This window comes from Salvelinus fontinalis, chromosome 38 (genome assembly GCF_029448725.1).
Source record: "Salvelinus fontinalis isolate EN_2023a chromosome 38, ASM2944872v1, whole genome shotgun sequence".
Taxonomy (NCBI): Eukaryota; Metazoa; Chordata; class Actinopteri; order Salmoniformes; family Salmonidae; genus Salvelinus; species Salvelinus fontinalis.
Genome location: NC_074702.1, coordinates 21,337,026 through 21,357,789, shown reverse-complemented (window position 1 = coordinate 21,357,789; position 20,764 = coordinate 21,337,026). Strand labels below are relative to the sequence as shown.

General features: G+C 45.9%; 1 protein-coding gene across 2 annotated transcripts in view; it reads left to right on the top strand.

Moving 5' to 3' along the window:
* Positions 1 to 20,764, top strand: part of bbs9 (Bardet-Biedl syndrome 9) — a 187,687-nt gene that overhangs the window by 23,541 nt on the left and 143,382 nt on the right. For both annotated transcript variants that reach the window (XM_055904882.1, XM_055904881.1), the window contains exons 6-13: positions 4,659 to 4,833; positions 7,375 to 7,459; positions 7,533 to 7,716; positions 10,365 to 10,494; positions 14,514 to 14,698; positions 14,812 to 14,888; positions 15,508 to 15,561; positions 15,713 to 15,815. In XM_055904882.1, coding sequence (XP_055760857.1) covers positions 4,659 to 4,833; positions 7,375 to 7,459; positions 7,533 to 7,716; positions 10,365 to 10,494; positions 14,514 to 14,698; positions 14,812 to 14,888; positions 15,508 to 15,561; positions 15,713 to 15,815 — 993 coding nt within the window. The remainder of the gene's footprint in view (positions 1 to 4,658; positions 4,834 to 7,374; positions 7,460 to 7,532; positions 7,717 to 10,364; positions 10,495 to 14,513; positions 14,699 to 14,811; positions 14,889 to 15,507; positions 15,562 to 15,712; positions 15,816 to 20,764) is intronic.

Genomic DNA, 20,764 nt, shown 5'->3' with positions numbered 1-20,764 from the left:
CGCCTCTGAGAAGAGGGAACGCAACTCCCTGCTACAACTCAACTCTCTGAAGTGCAAGAGGTATGGACTGTAGGTGCGAGCAAGGATGACACAAAAGCAGAATTTACCGTTACTAGGATTTATTTTCTTACACGGTAATATGGGGAAAAGGGACTGGACGGAACCAAAGCAAAGAAAGTAAATATCAAAGTTCCCCCCTCTCCTATCTAACCTGCCTACCCACTTAACTTACCTAACTTAACACCACCTGGTGCCCTAACCAAAATACAGGGGGTGGTCCGCCCAGGTCTTACCTAGTGTGCCTAGACAGTAAATATACTACGGGTATATGTATGCCCGCGGGCCTCTTGCCTAAGCACTCCCAAAGTGCCTTCTCCTTCCCCCCTGCGAACAAATGAAGCAGAGTAATTATTAATGATTTCACAAACACTCACAAATACAAGACATAGAAAAACTGCTACCAACAACAACAGTACATACCACACTTTCTGATACACAACCCACACTATATCACAATCTAATTTTTCTCTCTCTCAATCTCCAACTCCAACTCTCTACTCCTTATCTCATCTCTCTCCTCTCATCTTCCTCCTCTCTCTTGGGCAGAACACTGGCTTTTATCTTCAGGTGGCAATGGTGATTAGAGTCAGCTGCTTCTTGACGAGGGGGCGGGGTCAGCTCCAATCACCAATTAGCCTGGGGTTGACCAATCAGCTGGTTGGGGAGTACTTCAGGAAGCCATCTCCTGAAACACACACTCAAATACAAAACAGAACACAGAAACTGGGGAACGTAACAGTCCTGTATTGACGCTTTGCCTGTTTGATGGTTCGTCGGCGGGCATAGCGGGATTTCTTATAAGCATCCGGGTTAGAGTTCCGCTCCTTGAAAGCGGCAGCTCTACCCTTTAGCTCAGTGTGAATGTTGCCTGTAATACTGTGGGGACGACATCCTCAATGCACTTATTGATAAAGCCAGTGACTGATGTGGTGTACTTCTCAATGCCATCGGAAGAATCACAGAATATATTCTAGTCTGTGCTAGCAAAACAGTCCTGTAGTTTAGCATCTACTTCATCTGACCAATTTTTTTATAGACCGAGTCACTGGTGCTTCCTGCTTTCATTTTTGCTTGTAAGCAGGAATCGGGAGGATAGAATTATGGTCAGATTTGCCAAATGGAGGGCGAGGGAGAGCTTTGTATGCGTCTGTGTGTGGTGTAAAGGTGGTCTAGATTTTTCTTTTCCCTCTGGTTACACATTTAACATGCTGATAGAAATGAGGTAAAACTGATTTGTTTCCCCACATTAAAGTCCTCCGGATGAGTGTTTTCCTGTTTGCTTATGGCGGAATACAGCTCAGTGAGTGCGGTTTTAGTGCCAGACTCGGTCTGTGGTGGTATGCAGACCACTACGAAAAATACAGATAGTGTGGTCTACAGCTTATCATGAGATACTCTACCTCAGGCAAGCAAAACCCTGAGACTTCCTTAGGTATCGTGCACCAGCTGTTGTTTACATATATGCATAGGTCCCCGCCCTGTGTCTTACCAGAGGCAGCTGTTCAGTCCTGCCGATAGAGTGCATAACCCGCCGGCTGTGTGTTTTTAATGTTGTCGTTCAGCCACAAGTCTGTGAAACATAAGATATTATAGTTTTTCATGTCTCGTTGTTTGGATATACGTGCTTTCAGTTCGTCCCATTTATTTTCCAGTGATTGAACGTTAGCTAACGTTAGGTAGCAGAACGGAAGGCATGGGCAGATTAGCCACTCTTCGCCTGATCCTCATAAGGCATCCTGATCTATTTCCGCAAAACCTGCGTTTCCTTTTCCAGCGAATCACAGGGATATGTGCCTGGTCGGGTGTCCGTAGTATATCCCTCACGTCTGAATCATTGAAGATGAACTCTTTGTCCAATTTGAGGCGAGTAATCCCAGTTCTGATGTCCAGAAGCTCTTTTCGGTTATAAGAGACGGTAGCAGCAACATTATGTACCAAACAAGTTATGAAAAAACTAACAAAATAGCCTGGTTGGTTGAGAGCCGTTAAGACGACAACCCTACCCTCCAGCGCCATCTTTTTTCTCCCTATCCCTCCTCCCTTTCCATTTCTCTCCTTCTCTTTCTTACTCTCTGTGTCTCTCTCTCTCTCTTTCTCACACATACTCTTAGAATAGTCGTGTCCCTCTCCTTTCAGTGTAGAGAGAGTGGATTACAATGATGTTCCTATAAATAGAACAAGAGGATCCTGTTCCAGGGTTACACTACCACACACCACCACCAGGGAGCAGCACAGCCTGTGAAATCAGCTCCTACACACCGCCGTACACACTTGTCATCTGTGTATTCATATGAAATGAGTGTGTGAAGGAGCTTGCTCTAGATGTGAGCACCCAATAGCACCCAATAGTTCCTGACCATGGAATGACTGTAAGCACTGTAAAAGCAGTGTTGTACTAATACAGCCTTAATGGCTTGGCTGGGTTTGGGTCAGAATCGGGCCACACACTCACACACACAAACAGCATAGGCCATTCTAAGCAGCACCTGGCCCACACTCTAGCCCAACTCCACCCAGAACTCAGGCCCAAAGACACTGCACTGCTCTGCTCTGTCCTGCCAGCCTCTGTGTTTTGTCCTTGGGCTAAACCTGTGTAACAGCATGTTCTAGTAAGGTTATTAGTAGGGCTGGTTTCCTCTGTATGTTTCTGCTAAGGTTAGAAGTACTGGACTAATATTTTATAGCTCTAGAAGAGCGGTTTTTGATATCCTTAGTATGGGCGTAGACCCACACACAGCGTGAGAAGATACACATACATGCACACACACCAAACCTGCACGTGTGCCTACACTGACACACACACACACAGGGCGGGGTAGTTGTGTGAGTGGCCTTGTCCTTCAGTGTTTTACTGACCTCCCACCCTGAGCCCAGTTCACCAAAGGGGATGACCAGAATAGCTGGTGAAGCACACACCCACACGTGTTTATTATTGTGTATGTGTGTATCTGCTCTGTAGGTGGTACTCCCTGACCCCTCGTTGATGTGAGTGATTTTTTTTTAATAGCGCGTAGAGGCCTAATTATAGTTCTCTGCTCTCACAGCCGCTCTGTGTTATGGCTCATTGTGTGTGTGTGTGTGTGTGTGTGTGTGTGTGTGTGTGTGTGTGTGTGTGTGTGTGTGTGTGTGTGTGTGTGTGTGTGTGTGTGTGTGTGTGTGTGTGTACTCAGCCATCTCAGATTTTCTCTGCCATAAAACTGTGGGCCATTCCAAGCCCTCCACACACGCACTCGGAGAACACAGACCTAAAGCTGTGTAAGGCTGCTGTGAACAGGCCTGCTCAGTCCGAGAGGTGTTAATGGACATATCAAATTCAGCAGGAGACAAATGAGCAGAGCAGCTCACCCACTACTACAACACAACATCGCAGAGCAGCTCACCCACCACTACAACACAACATAGCAGAGCAGCTAACCCACCACTACAACACAACATTGCAGAGCAGCTAACCCACCACTACAACACAACATAGCAGAGCAGCTAACCCACCACAACATCGCAGAGCAGCTAACCCACCACTACAACACAACATAGCAGAGCAGCTAACCCACCAGTACACCACAACATAGCAGAGCAGCTAACCCACCACTACAACACAACATAGCAGAGCAGCTAACCCACCACTACAACACAACATAGCAGAGCAGCTAACCCACCACTACAACACAACATAGCAGAGCAGCTAACCCACCACAACATCGCAGAGCAGCTAACCCACCACAACATCGCAGAGCAGCTCACCCACCACAACATAACAGAGCAGCTAACCCACCAGTACAACACAACATAGCAGAGCAGCTAACCCACCAGTACACCACAACATAGCAGAGCAGCTAACCCACCACTACAACACAACATAGCAGAGCAGCTCACCCACCACTACACCACAACACAACATAGCAGAGCAGCTCACCCACCACTACAACACAACATAGCAGAGCAGCTAACCCACCACTACAACACAACATAGCAGAGCAGCTAACCCACCACTACAACACAACATAGCAGAGCAGCTCACCCACCACTACAACACAACATAGCAGAGCAGCTCACCCACCACTACAACACAACATAGCAGAGCAGCTCACCCACCACTACAACACAACATAGCAGAGCAGCTCACCCACCACTACAACACAACATAGCAGAGCAGCTCACCCACCACTACAACACAACATAGCAGAGCAGCTCACCCACCACTACAACACAACATAGCAGAGCAGCTCACCCACCACTACAACACAACATAGCAGAGCAGCTAACCCACCACTACAACACAACATCGCAGAGCAGCTAACCCACCACTACAACACAACATAGCAGAGCAGCTAACCCACCACTACAACACAACATAGCAGAGCCGCCCCAACAAGTCAGGCAGAACTGTATGATGCATACATTTTTCCACAGAACGTATACAATTCTGCAAGTCATTTAGTCAGGCAGCATTCAGGTCTGTGTTCTGTCATTGTGTGTACTTTTCTGTGATGCCAGTATGATTCCACCAGGTTGTCATGTGTTATTGTACTAACCCTGTGTGTTGAATTAACGTTTATTCAACACTCATGTAACATTTGTCTTTTATTCCCTCCCCTCAGACCACCACTCTATGTGTATCCAGTCCATGGATGGCATGCTGATGTTCTTTGAGCAGGAGAGTTACTCATTTGGCCGTTTCCTCCCTGGCTTCCTCCTGCCTGGTCCTCTGTGTTACTGCTCCCGCACTGACACCTTCCTCACTGTGTCCTCAGCACGACAGGTGGAGAGCTACAGGTACACACACACACGCTGCAACACACACGCTGCATCACACACACATATGCTGCAAAGCACGTGCACACGTACACACACACCCTCCTCAGGGGTAAGTAAATGAAAAAGTGAGTGTGAGAGGGAGTGAAGAAGTGTACTCGTCGCCTCTGAAGGCCATCTACTTGCCTGCTACTCTGCGCTAGATCTTTAAATACATCTGTGGTGCAGCAGACAGACGGGAGGCCATTTTCTAGTCCTAACACCACAAACCACTGCACCATCTTTAAATAATAGGGGAGAGTGTTCTCTGTGTGTGTGTGTGCCTCCTTCTTTGTGTCCGTGTGTGTAAATAGTGTATAGGGGATACTGCAGATGGCAGATTGGGTGTATTGGGCCCTATTTCCACAGCTGAGTCTGGTTATCTCCGGTTCAAAGTTAACATTTTCACATCCTAATGAAATTTCCACTCATTGATCGCCACAGCTCCCCATGTAAGCCCTGTCTTTATTTTCCTCCACTTGGGCCACTCATCGCCCCTCCACAATAATCACAGTTACTTTCCTCAACAAACACACGCCGGGATTTTCCCTTTTCACGCTCCTGTTAAAACCGGATGGAAATTGGGGAAAGGCCGAAGTGTGTGTGTTTCGGTGTGTGAAACCCGGCCTTCCAGCTGTTTGTTATCCCAGATTTCTCCGATATCAAGAGCTTCCCCAGATGAGATATCCATGCGGAAACGCTGACCTCACCCCCTGTTCCTCCCTCCCCCACCTCCCTCTCTTCAATTCTCAGACTGTATATATGAATTCTAATAAAAATAATTCTGCCCAGGATGAAGCGCTGTCCCCAGTTAACACTTGGCTGTGTCTAGACTTGGTCTCTGTGGCTAGAATCCCACTTTCTGATCAAATCTAGAATCAAAGGTCATAAACTATAGATACGAAGAGAGCTAAATTTGGTAATGAAAATCCTGCATCTTAGTTAGAAATAGCCTTGCTCTGAGTGTCATGTACTGCATAATATCAGTCAGCTAGGGAACTGTTCCGCTCCCTCGGTTTGTTTAGCCAGTAATGTTGATTTTCTCTGCGCTTGAGCGTTGGTGAATGTGATTTTGTGTATCAGGGAAGTATTGGGGAGATATCCTCTTTCATATAATTGACTGGGCTGTTTCCTCTGGCTGCACACATCCCCACACTTCATCTAGCCTCCATGCCCCAGCTTCACACACTCACTCTGTGTCTCTCTGGGCTGTCTGAGACAGAGAGACTCTATCCAACCTGTAGAGGTTGACTGTGTTTGTGTGGGTTGAACTGGTTAAAGGTGAGCCTCGTAGGGTGTGTGTTGGTAGTGTGTTCATGATCATACATTTCATACACACAACCGTGCATGCATATTATGCACATATTTATACTCATGTAAACACCCTCACTCCTCCGCTGGGCTGGCCTGAGCTGTGGAACTCTGAATGTGTGAGCTCACCGTTTACAACCAGTATGCATGCTGGTGAATCAGTTCTTCAAGGTTTGACTCTACCATCTCTCACACACACACACACACACACACACACACACTCTTTGTGATTCTATGTGTTAGGGCTCTTTCACGCTAGCTCATTCACCAACATACCTGATCATAGTACTCTGCCATTAAAAGGCCTTGGCTAGATGGTGCCAAACTCTCCCATCCATTTAGGATTGAGGCCTTCAGGTTTCTTACAGCTGATCAAAAGTAATGTATGAATGCAAACCGAAGTGCACTTATTCGATGTTCACTTGTCAGGAGTGTACTCTATTGTTACCCCTCTGCAACCTTTAGTCAAAATATAGTCCCGTTTCCCCATTGGCACTGCTTGCTGTTGTCTTTGGACATGTTCATCCCTCCATTCATTTCTCAGAGAGAGAAAGAGACTTTCTCCCTGACAGAGCAAATTGTCTCCTGTCGTTTCCAGCTCCATAAACATCAGGGCTTAGCAGGTTCTGATTTCCCTTCACATAATTATGTGTGTGTGTGAGATGTCTGTTGCAACTATAGCCAGTTCCAGCTTTTTACTGGAAATCAGATTCTATTAATGCCATAGTGCGAGACTACTGTAGACTGACTCCAGATCAGTGTCATGATACTGCTAGTAATAAGGCCATTGTTTGAGAATGTAAAAGCATGATACTAGCGTACCTGAATGTTTTGTGGCATGAACTTTAGTTGTCATAACACCGATGGATGTCTGTTATGTCATTTATTATGACAGTGGGGCTTCTGACAGAGGGTCCAGCTGAAGTGTTTCTGAAGTGTTACCACTGAGCACAGTGTGTGTCTAAACTGAAGTGTTACCACTGAGCACAGTGTGTGTCTAAACTGAAGTGTTACCACTGAGCACAGTGTGTGTCTAAACTGAAGTGTTACCACTGAGCACAGTGTGTGTCTAAACTGAAGTGTTACCACTGAGCACAGTGTGTGTCTAAACTGAAGTGTTACCACTGAGCACAGTGTGTGTGTGTCTAAACTGAAGTGTTACCACTGAGCACAGTGTGTGTGTGTGTCTAAACTGAAGTGTTCCTAACCCAGGTATGAGACGCTAGCGGTGGCCACGGATGCAGAGACCAGACAGGATGCTGAGCAGCATAGCAAAACTGCAGGGAAGAGACTGACGGTGAGAGGAGAACTGCGTGTGTGTGTGTGCTCGTTTGTGTGTGTGTTTAACCCTGTGTGTGTTTCCCCCTCAGGCTGACTGGACCCTGGTCCTGGGGGAGCAGGCCTTGGACCTCAGTGTCCCCTCCTTCTCTCCGTCCTCATCCTCCATCTTTGTTTGCGGCGAAAGGAACCTGTACTGCCTCAAAGACAACGGACATATCCGCTTCATGAAGAAACTGGAGTACAACCCCAGCTGCTTCCTCCCCTACGCCTCAGGTAATGGTAGAGCCCTACTGCTTCCTCCCCTACTCCTCAGGCAATGGTGCAACCCTAGTGCTTCCTCCCCTACCCCTCAGGTAATGGTACAACCCTAGTGCTTCCTCCCCTACCCCTCAGGTAATGGTACAACCCTAGTGCTTCCTCCCCTACCCCTCAGGTAATGGTACAACCCTAGCTGCTTCCTCACATAACAGACTGCTTTACTGCTTGATATCAGACACACTATTTGTAGAACATATTGTAGGGCATATTGTAGGACATATCAGATATCCATCCTCCATATAATTGATGAATATTCTTCTTCTATCCAGTCTTTGTTTTAGGTCTGCTATGTAGATACTGGTCTAACACATTTCTAGTGGTGATAAGACGTTCCCCATGCCTGTCCAGTGTGTGTGGCGGTAGCAGAATGAGTGTTTGTCTGTGAGCTCAGGTTCATCTGATAGGGAGTCTCTCGGCTCCTGGGTTGGGTTTAATGAGGGACCGGAGTACAGCTCTACACAGTGCATCTGTCTGTCCTGACTGACTCCCAACATACCACTCCAACCAGAGGAAGTAGGACATGTCACAGAGCAAGGCACGCTCTAATCGGATCCATATTTAGCATATGTAGCACCTCGAACATGCAACACACAGCACCGTCACCTGCAGAAGCACACACACACACACAGCATGTTCTACTGGCGAAATGCCCTGTGGATCAGGGGTCTGCGTGTTCCATGTTAATCCCACTATCGCAGGGTTCCAGCCAACACGCCTCTCTCCAGCTGAGCTCGGTTACAGGTAACTGCCAAAATAATGGAAAAACTAATATAAATGTCTTAATAGGGCATTGGGGCCACCATGAGCCGCAAGAACCTCTTGAATGCACCTTGGTATAGATTCTACAAGTGTCTGGAACTCTATTGGAGGGACACCATTCCTCCATGAGAAATTCCATCATTTTGTGTTTTGTTGATGGTGGTGGAAAACGCTGTCTCAGACACCGCTACAGAATCTCCCATAAGTTTTCAATTGGGTTGAGATCTGGTGACTGAGATATATATACACACCCTTTAAAATCCTTATGCTTCTTTGAGACCCCTCTTTCAAAGTCACTGAGTTCTCTTCTTCTAGCCACGGTAGCCAAAATAATGGTCAACTGGACATGTTGTATACATGACCCTAAGCATGATGGGAGGTTAATTGCTTAATTAACTCAGGAACCACACCTGTGTGGAAGCACCTGCTTTCAATATACTTTGTATCCCTCATTTACTCAAGTGTTTCCTTTATGTTGGCAGTTACCTGTATATACATAGAGAGAGGGATGGCAAGGGAAGGATAACGGGAGAGAAAGAAAGGGTGAGAGGGAGGAAAAGGAAGGAGAGAGAGGGATAGAAGAGGAGAAGCAGTGTGGTTGAGAGAAATGTTTTTTTTTTAACCAGAGGCACCTGCTATTCCTCATTGAGTTTTGTGTTTGACCTGTGAGCACCATTCCCTCTGGTATACACACACACACACACACACACACACACACACACACAACCTTACATCACACTATTCCCAATCCATTTTCATCGTTCCTCTATCAAGGCCAGGATCCCAGGTGACATCGATCACAGTCCTCGATCGTTTTCTCTGGTTGTGTTTTCAGCAGTCACCCGGATAGTATGGCAAATGGCTTCCCGTTATTGTAATCTGCTGCGGTTGTGTTTTCAATACATAGAGAGGGAGAGGAACTTTCCGAGCTGCTGACTTTCACATTGTTTTGGCTAGAACTTTAGCGGTTTACCGGCCCGCTCTCAATATTTCACAGGTTTCCCCCCTGGCCCTCCGCTATGCAGCTGCCTTTTTTGGCTCGCGTTCTCCTTTTCTCTCTCTCCCTCGTTTCTTTGCCCCCCCCCCCCCCCCCCCCCCTCTCTCATACTCTGTTTTTCCCTCAATGAGTGATAATACAGCCACTTAACCCCAGCATTGATAATAATCACTTATAATTAGTACACACACACACACACACACACCTCAGGGTAAGGTGTGTTCAGGGAAACCATGCCACATGTCTGTCTGATACACTGCTATTAATACAGTGCCTGGCCACAGTGGCAGAACAGAATGAACCAGGAGGAGCGAAAGAGGAGAAAGTAAATGCTGCTATATGTAGTGGATGGAGGGAGTCCTATATAAACTGTGTCTGTCATTTCGGCCTTGCCCGCCCCTGCCCTCTATCCAAATGAGGTTGGCTAGGCGTGGGTTGCGGGTGCATCTCAGATCTCCCATGGTGGCAGTCACGGTAAATACTTGTGTGTGCGCGGCCAAACCAAAAGGCGTTTTCATGCTAGACCATTTCAGGTCAACCCGGGGTTTAACCATGTGTGTTCTCACAAATTAATCTTCTACCTCAAAGACACACCCTCACCCCAGAACTAGGCCTTGTTTAATTCATTTGTAGTGACTTGAGATATTTTTGCTTTCTAAATGGTTAAATATTCATTGAATGTTTGTTGTCATTTTATGGACTGGCTTCTAGCTTGCCAAAGCAACTCCAAGCAAATCGATATCCTATTGATGACTGATTGATGGAAGGACTGTATTTATAAAGCACTTTTCATTAGGTGTCATGCATCTCCTGTGAACTAACCTCTGACCCTTCCTTCTCTTCGCAGTGTCTGAAGGCACCACCAACACCCTGGTCGGTAACCATAACAACATGCTGCTGGTGTACCAGGATGTGACGTTGAAGTGGGCCGCCCAGCTCTCCTGTTCCCCCGTGGCTGTCAGGCTCGCTAACTTCCCGTGAGTACACCCACCCCACTCGTTACCATGGCACCCGCTGCTGTTGGTGTTGCCATGAATTTGGTGGTTGTGTACTTTAACCAGGATTGGATCATTTCCATTCTGTCAATTTAGGAAATGAAATTCAAAAGCCAACCCTCACATTTAACAAAAGAAGAAGAAGTTGTAAGTTAGTAGTTACACACAGTGTGTGCTCAGATGCCACTGATCCGATAAGGTAACAGATACCCCTGTGGATGGGAGGATGAAAGGAGGAGAGGAGAGTGCGACTCTAAATGGTAAGGGAGGGTGGAAGCACTCAGATGGAGCTCCATTCCTGTGCTCCATGGGTGAGAGTCCCTGTGTGTTGGCTCCATTCCTGTGCTCCATGGGTGAGAGTCCCTGTGTGTTGGCTCCATTCCTGTGCACCATGGTTGAGTGTCCCTGTGTGTTGGCTCCATTCCTGTGCTCCATGGTTGAGTGTCCCTGTGTGTTGGCTCCATTCCCGTCCTCCATGGTTGAGAGTCCCTGTGTGTTGGCTCCATTCCCGTCCTCCATGGTTGAGAGTCCCTGTGTGTTGGCTCCATTCCTGTGCTCCATGGTTGAGTGTCCCTGTGTGTTGGCTCCATTCCTGTGCTCCATGGTTGAGAGTCCCTGTGTGTTGGCTCCATTCCTGTGCTCCACGGTTGAGAGTCCCTGTGTGTTGGCTCCATTCCTGTGCTCCACGGTTGAGAGTCCCTGTGTGTTGGCTCCATTCCTGTGCTCCATGGTTGAGAGTCCCTGTGTGTGTCTCAGTAGCTCTGCTCTGTTGGCTCCATTCTAACGAGCCCTTCTGTCAGTACCAACTAGATGAGCCTCTCTCTGGGTCCTCCCAGAACAAACACACATTTGCATAGCACACACAGTTACACACTCATCCTCCACGCAACCTTGCAGAACACCTTCTACATAGGACATACGTGTAGCCTTCATTCTCTCTCTCTCACCGCTGAGCGCTACTCTCTCACCCACAGGCATACTTGCGTACACACACACTCTGAAGCCCATATGCCAGGTTTGTTATTATTAATGATCACCAGTTGTCACGGTTATCACCATGAGAAATCCACCCAAATCCCTGAGAGGAAATTATTTCACAATGTCTTACAGCTGGCCAATCAGGACAGATAAGGGAGTAGTGAACTGTAGTACTAAATGTCATCGCATGGTAATGGCCATAATCACACCACAATTTACAACAATTATTTACAACACAAACAGTGATGAATAATAATGCCAAGCATCACATCTGGAGGAAACCTGGCACCATCACTACGGTGAAGCATGGTGGTGGCAGAATCATGCTGTGGGGGATGTTTTTCAGCGGCAGGGACTGGGAAACTAGTCAGGATCGAGGGAAAGATGAATGGAGCAAAGTACAGTGAGAGCCTTGATGAAAACCTGTCTTGGTTTCAATCTTGGTTTCATCAGACCAGAGAACCTTCTGTCTGAGAGTCCTTTAGGTTCCTTTTGGCAAATTCCAATCGGGCTGTCATGTGCCTGTTATTGAGGACTGGCTTCTCTACCATAAAGGCCTGATTGGTGGAGTGCTGCAGAGATGGTTGTTCTTCTTCCACAAAGGAACTCTGGAACTCTGTCAGAGCGACCATCAGGTTCTTGGTCAACTCCCTGACCAAGGCCCTTCTACCCCGATTGCTCAGTTTGGCTGGGGGGGCAGCTCTAGGAAGAGGTAGTTCCAAACTTTTTGGGGTCCTTCAATACTGCAGAAATGTTTTGGTACCCTTCCCCAGATCTGTGCCTCGACACAGTCCTATATGGACAATTCCTTTGACAGCATGGCTTGGTTTTTGCTCTGACATGCACTGTCAACCTTATTTTAAAATGTAACCTTTTATTTAAGCAGTTAAGAAAACTTTTTTTATTTACAGTGACGGCATACCGGAACCCTTTTTCAGGTGCAGGATGACAGATTTTTACCTTGTCAGCTTGGGGATTCAATCCAGCAACCTTTAGGTTACTGGCCCAATGCTCTAACCACTAGGCTACCTGCCACCACAGGTGTGTGCCTTTCCAAATCATGTACAATCAATTGAATTTACCACAGGTAAATGACTATTGATGAGTGAGAAAAATCACACCCCCTAGACATGCTAACCTCCCCTGTTGGTAATGGTGAGAGATTAGCATGTCTTGGGGGTATGATATTTGACAATCTAACTTTCTCACTCATCATTATTCCCGATTCATTCAGGATAATCCTTAATCATGGTAGCATCCAAATGAATGTAGAACTGTTTAGAATCATATTTGTACTGAACAAAAACACAAACGCAACATGCAGCAATTAAAAATATTTTGAGTTACAGTTCATATGAGGAAATCAGTCAATTGAAATAAATTCATTAGACCCTAATCTATGGATTTTCCATGACTTGGCATACAGATACCTTTCAGAAAATGGGCCTCAGGTTCTCGTCAAGGTATTTCTGTGCATTCAAATTGCCATCGATAAAATGTAATTGTGTTTGTTGTTCGTAGCTTATGCCTGTCCACACAATAACCTCTGTTCACAACGTTGACGTCAGCAAACCACTCGCCCACACAACGCCATACATGTGTTCTGGGGTTGTGAGGCCGGTAGGACATACTGTCAAATCTGCCATAAGGCGGCTTATGGTAGATAAATTAACATTCAATCCTCTGGCAAAATCTCTGGTGGACATTCCTGCAGTCAGCATGCCAATTGCACACTCCCTCAACTTGAGACATCTGTGGCATTGTGTTGTGTGAATAAACTGCACATTTTAGAGTAGCCTTTTATTGTCCCCAGCACAAGGTGCACCTGTGTAATGATCATGCTATTTAATCAGCTTCTTGATATGCCACACTTGTCAGGTGGATGGATTATTTTGGCAAAGTAGAAATGCTCGCTAACAGGGATGTAAGCAAATTTGTCCACACAATTAGAGCGGAACTAGCTGTTTCTGCGTATAGAAAATTTGGAGAAACTTTTATTTCAGCTCATGAAACATGGGACCAACACTACATGTTGCGTTTATATTTTTATTCAGTGTACAATAAAAGTGACTCCAAAATGACACAATACATTACTTACCATTTATTCCTATTGGGCACTAAATAAACTGAAACACAAATTCATCCAACAAGTTTGTAGAGTCACAAGCTGGATGTAATCATTACGTGCTAGGAATATGGGACCAAATACTAAACTTTTGACTACTTTATTTATAAGAAATTGTAATGTTAATCATTTTGACCTCTTTCTCTGAGCACTTGTATTACTATGAAATAGAATTTCACAAATTGTTTTTGCATACAATATAGCTCAGTATTTTAATTATTTTATTTTATACAGTCATTATTGCTCATCTTTATCAAGGGACAAATAACTTATCCCATTGAGACGTTCTGGATTGAATAACAATGAAAAATACCTTGCATATGGACAAAAGGGAAACGTAATTCTTGAACTGGACTTGTGACCTGATGGAAAAGAAACACACGCACAAGCACACAGGCACAAAATTAGAGAACATGCTTGAGTTTGATAGAATAGTGTTATAGCGATGACATTTTATTTGGATGGCTAAGTGGGTAGGTCAATCCCTCCCCTGTGGTGGCAGGGCTGCTGCAATTTATGGGGGGCTTTAGAAATGGGGGAGGGCTGGTTGTTTGCAGGGGAGAGGGAGTAGTTGTGAATGTGCCCCTGCAGCAGTAAAAGTGTGGGACTTACTACTCCTCTGGGCTGGAAACCCCCTGTGTGTGTGTGGGGGGGGGGGGGTTTACTGCCTCACTGCCCTGTCACCACAACACATCTGCAACCAGTTACCACACACACTGCATCACACCTCCTAACTATTTTTTTTCTGTCCCTTTCATTATCTTGTTCTATCTCTCTTCTATATTCTCAATCTCTGAATGATGGGTGCTGAGAAGCTGCTATGAAACTGTTTTTCCTCACACAAATCATATAGCCGTTTTTTGTTTCTGACCAAGGCAGATGTTTCAACCCCCCATAGGGATCTGAAGGGTGTGGTGGTGACCCTGAGCAATGAGGGCCACCTGCAGTGTTCCTACATGGGCACAGACCCCTCCTTCTTCTCCACGCCCAAGGTGGACGCCCGCGAACAGGACTACTCCCAGATCGACACTGAGATGAAGAGTCTGCAGAGAGTCATCAGACAGGCCACCAGGACCCAGGCTGGTAGGACACACACACACACACACACACACACACACACACACACACACACACACAGCGTGAACAGACTGTGTGTTGTAGGATACTTCCTGACTCTTTCTTCTTTTCTGTCGTAGATATTCTTCCTGTAGCAGAGACAGATGAGGATCTGACTGTTACAGCCACAGTCTCCACTAACATGGACAGCACATCGGTACACACACACACACACACACACACACACACACACACACACACACACACACACACACACACACACACACACACACACACACACACACACACACACACACACACTGAAATGGACACAGACGTTTGTTTTATCTATCCTTGTGGGGTCCAAACAATTGAATTCCACTCAGCATCCTATTTTCCCCAACCCTTCAAATCAAATGTATTTATAAAGCACTTTTTACATCAGCAGATGTCACAAAGTGCTTATACAGAAACCCTTCTTAAAACAGATGTAGAAGCACAACCGAGCTCTAACCTTAACTCCTAAACCTAATCCTATCCCCTAAACCTAACCCCCTAATCCTATCCCCTAAACCTAACCCCCTAATCCTATCCCCTAAACCTAACCTAAACCTAACCCCTAACCCTAAACCTAATCCCTAAGCCTAAAATAGTCCTTTTACTTGTGGCGACCGGCGAAATGTCCCCACTTGTCCTAACGTTCTTTGTTTTACGATCCTTGTGAGGACTTCTGGTCCCCACAAGGATAGTAAAACCAAAACACACACACACACACACACACAATGAAGGCTGCACATACAGACTGGTATATCCTGACATTCTCTCTATCTTTATAGCAAGCGCTCATCCCGGACATTGATGGTCTACCCGTCCCCTCAGTCACAGTGAAGGTATGTGTCGCACACTTGCTGACTTCATCAAGGCTAATTTCATTTGACTCACTCGTCTAACTATTTTAGCTGCAACTTGAGAAATGAAATGTGAAATGTCTTCCTCTGTTTCTCTTTTTCTCCTCCCTCTCCATCCATCTCTCTTTCTCAGATCAAGGTGACGAGTCGCTGTGCATTGCAGGGTCCTAAACTGACTGTGTGTGTTCAGCCTCCACTGGCTGTCACCCAGGATCAGCTTGTGTTGGAACCTCTGGGTAAGTCTCCTTCTCACCTCCTTATCTTTATAGAGAGTGAGAGTGAGTGAATGAAAGAAAGCACGTGTGCATTCCCCTGTGGGCTCAGACATTATCAGTATGAGACAGCAGATATGAAAGGTTCTATAATCTGAATGAATGAAACGGAGGTACATGGTTGACACGGTCCAGCAAACACTGTAAACTCTCACCCAAAGCAAACAGAACAGTCTGCTACCACAACCTTCCCAATTCCTAGAAACCGGTTTCATGTTCTCAGTTTTATCACAGTGTCTGAGAGCAGTGCAATGAGACTGATGTACTTGAAGCTTTTGTGATGAAAAGCTGGAACGTGATGTAGGACCATTTAAAGTGTTTAGTCCTGTGTCCTGTGTGTCTGCCTAGCTGGGATCCATTTTTCCACTAGCCTACTGTAGTTTAGTAGAGGTGTTGGAGATTATAGAACCACATTTTGAAGCAAAAGGTTTCCTCATCATTTAAGAGCTGTAAGTCATGACAGCTAAAAGATTAGTTAGGTTAGGTAATGCGTACGTAACCATGGCAGTCATCACAACGCAGCAGATTAAACACACACACGGTGAACCAGCAATGACTCGGTGTGTTTATGCCACGCTCTTTGTCTCCCACACACAGAAACCTGGCCCTGCTCTCCACCAGTCTATCAGCAGCCCTTTGCTCTGAAACCCAGGCCCCGAACCACACAAACACACACACACACACCCCTCTACCCCACCCTACCCATAACTGACCCCACTATGGACGTGTTTGGCCCAGGATAGAAAAGTTTGACGTTGGATTTCCAGGACCACCTAGATGTACAACCAGTCAAACCTTTTTAATGGGTCTTTTGACTCATTGAATGATTTTGTCCAGAATGACCGGATTTGGCCCATACTGTGTCTTGTCGAAGTGCACAGTGTAGTGTACACACACATACCACATGTTTTAGTTTCTCTCCCTCTGTCTCTCAATCTGTTATATATCTATAAACTCAGACTGCAATTTGGGGCGTTACTTGATGTGGGTGCTCCTTGATGTAAGGAAACGCTCTGCGATTGGTCAGTCAATTGATACCTGCCATTGGTCAGTTACGGTTTTATGAGACTGATGGCTTTTCGACACAGATGATTTGTTTTCATAACAGGTTAGGATAACAGCCAGTTACACCGTTTTAATGGGACTTTTGACTCATTGAATGATTTTGTCCAGAATGACCGGTTTTTCGGCCCATACTGTGTCTTGTTGAAGTGCACAGCGTAGTGTACACACATGTTTTAGTTTCTCTTTCCCTCCGTCTCTCAATCTACTATATATCTATAAACTCCATCTGTCTCTGAGTCCCACTCTCTCTTTCTCCTCCTCTATCTCTCTCTTGTCACCTTTATCTCTCTATCTCCCACACTTTCTGCCTTTAGCTTTCTCTCTACAGATCTCCCTCTCACACTCACTCCCTTCCTCTGACGTCTTGTCTGTTTTTTATTATTGGGAATGGGGAGCTTGAGCTGCCCAGTTAGCCTCTGTGTGTTGGAGTGTGTGAGTTTGGCACAGACCAACAGACCAATGCCCATGTGTCTTTGATTCTTTGACTGTGTGTGTGTGCCACCGCAGGATGCTCTGTTTAGAAACTCCACCCCTCCGCTCAGCTTGGTCTGTCCTGGGTTCGTGGGGGAGGCAGCGCCTTCTGATTTTTATTGTTATTTCACTCTTTATTCATCTCAGATGGCAACGCAGTCCCCCTGTCCTGTCCACCACACTACCTTCTTTGTTCTCTGTCTCTGTCTTTCCTCTTTCCCTGGTTACAGGTTTGGCATTCTGATTTAAATCACTAAGTAGTGCATTTCTAGATAAGAGCCAAGTATTCCATTAATACATAAGTACACACTGACAGTAACCCCCCCCCCCCCCCCCCACACACACACACCCACACACATGCACACAAACACCTCAGAGGTGGCATGCACTCAGCTTTGATCCTGGAGCTGCGGTGTCTGCTCGTTTTCATCCTTACCTCATAATCATCATATGATACAGACCTGGGAAACCTGCTGGATTGTTAAGCCTGTCAGTGTGCCAGGTAGAAATCTAAACCAGTCAACTGGGCAGCTCACAAGGACTCACACCCCCCACACTGATGTGATAGTAGTTGCATTACATAGCTATAAAAAAAATGTGTTAACGTACACTACCGGTCTAAAGTTTTAGAACACCTACTCATTCAAGGGTTTTTCTTTATTTCGACTATTTTCTACATTGTAGAATAATAGTGAAGACATCCAAACTATGAATTAACACATGGAATCATGTAGTAACCAAAATATATTTTATATTTGAGATTCTTCAAAGTAGCCACCCTTTGCCTTGATGACAGCTTTGCACACTCTTGGCATTCTCTCAACCAGCTTCACCTGGAATACTTTTCAGGCTTGAAGGTGTTCCTACATATGCTCAGCACTTGTTGGCTGCTTTTCCTTCACTATGCGGTCCGACTCATCCCAAACCATCTCAATTTGGTTGAGGTCGGAGGATTGTAGAGGCCAGGTCATCTGATGCACCACTCCATTACTCAGCTTCTTGGTAAAATAGCCCTTACACAGCCTGGAGGTGTGTTGGGTCATTGTCCTGTTGAAAAATAAATGATAGTCCCACTAAGCCCAAACCAGATGGGATGGCGTATCACTGCAGAATGCTGTGGTAGCCATGCTGGTTAAGTGTGTCTTGAATTCTAAATACATCACAGACAGTGTCACCAGCAAAGCACCTGAACACCATAACACCTCCTCCTCCATGCTTTACGGTGGTTAATACACATGCGGAGATCATCCGTTCACCCACACTGCGTCTCACAAAGACACGGCGATTGGAACCAAAAGTCTCCAATTTGGACTCCAGACCAAAGGACACATTTCCACCAGTCTAATGTCCATTGCTCATGTTTCTTGGCCCAACCAAGCAAGTCTCTTCTTCTTATTGGTGTCCTTTTAGTAATGGTTTCTTTGCAGCAATTGGACCATGAAGGCCTGATTCACACCGTCTCCTCTGAACACTTGATGTTGATGTGTATGTTACTTGAACTCTGTGAAGCATTTATTTGGGCTGTAATTTCTGAGGCTGATAACTCTAATGAACTTATCCTCTGCAGCAGAGGTAACTCTGGGTCTTCCATTCCTGTGGCGGTCCTCATGAGAGCCAGTTTCATCATAGTGCTTGATGTTTTTTGCGACTGCACTTGAAGAAACTTTCAAAGTTCTTGAAATTTTCCATATTGACTGACCTTCATGTCTTAAAGTAATGATGGACTGTCGTTTCTCTTTGCTTATTTGAGCTGTTCTTGTCATAATATGGACTTGGTCTTTTACCAAGTAGGGCTATCTTCTGTATACCCCCCTACCTTGTCACAACACAACTGATAGGCTCAAACGCATTATGAAGGAAAGAAATTCCACAAATTAGCTTTTAAGAAGGCACAACTGTTAATTGAAATGCATTCCAGGTGACTACCTCATGAAGCTGGTTGAGAGAATGCCAAGAGTTTGCAAAGCTGTCATCAAGGCAAAGGGTGGCTATTTGAAGAATCTCAAATAAAATAAAAAATAAAACATTTTGATTTATCACTTTTTTTGGTTGCTACATGGTTTCATATGTGTTATTTCATAGTTTTGATGTCTTCACTATTATTCTACAATGTAGAAAATAGTAAAAATAAAGAAAAACCCTTAAATGAGTAGGTGCTCTAAAACTTTAGACCGGTAGTATATGTTAAGTGAGTCTTATCTGATGGTCCTGCTTCGTGGAACGTACCACAGAGAGGCTTGGATGGATTGCTCTAACAGACCCAACACAGGGTCTTGACCCCAAAAGGTCAAAGGTGGCCATTTAACGCCCTGCTGATCTGTCCCCGAGATCCCTAATGGGTCTCTGCAAGTGTCAGTATGTGCTCCCACACACACACCCTAACAACAAAACACTACACCGTTTAATACTCTTGCAGACACTCTCTCACACACATGCACAAACATTCTCTCTTTTACAGTCTCTTTCACGGTCTCACACATGCTCACACAGACAATGATTCTCTGTGCACTCCAAACACCTTCAGCACACTTTCCCTCTCTGCTCTGTGTGCGGTGCGCATTACCCTGCCGACCGCTCTTGACCCGTCTTCTCCAAGGGGTGGGTGGCCGAGGTCACCTAAGGTCAAAGCGAAATGTCCTCCGCTTAGCTCAGGCCCTGAGGGAAGGAGTGAGTGGGAGAAGGAAGGAGAGGGGGGTAGGAGATACGACAGGGATTTGTGTCCTGTTCCTTTGTTGTTATTGTTGTTCTACGCTGGGCGCTAATGGTGTGGTAACACTTAGACTGTCTGGTCACTATTTGCTCGCGGCGTCAGGGTCGAGGGGTTAAAAGCAAGCCTGCCCCCGTTTTTGAAAAGGAGAGTGATGGAGGGAGAGGGCTTGTCACGCTGTCAGAGCGTCTGATGGAGCGCAGAGAAAGTGCTGGCCCTTTTGGCTTCTCTGCCTCTTCTCCCACTCCTTTCGGTTTCTTCCTTTGACTCTCTCTCCCCTCGTAATCTGTTTCTTCCTTTGACTCTCTCTCCCCTCGTAATCTGTTTCTTCCTTTTTTCTCCACTCAGCCACTGTCTCTCCTCCTCTCTGGCGCTGTGTGTGCTCATGTTAAGGGTTCTTGTCTGACCTTTGACTGCCTCCATGTATAGTAGAACGGTGTTGGTGTTGGTGCTACAAAACACACTACCCTCCTGGGCCTCGTGTCAGCAGGAAGAGCCAGGGACAGAGAAGAATACAACGACGGAGAAGAGGGAAACAGACGACCTGCCAACCTACACACATTTTGCGTACCATGCAGGCAATTTGAGGTCAAAGTACACTGGTACGAAAAACACCCCTAAAATACCAATATGGTGTAATTGCAGACTGCAATTTGGGGCGTTTCTTGGT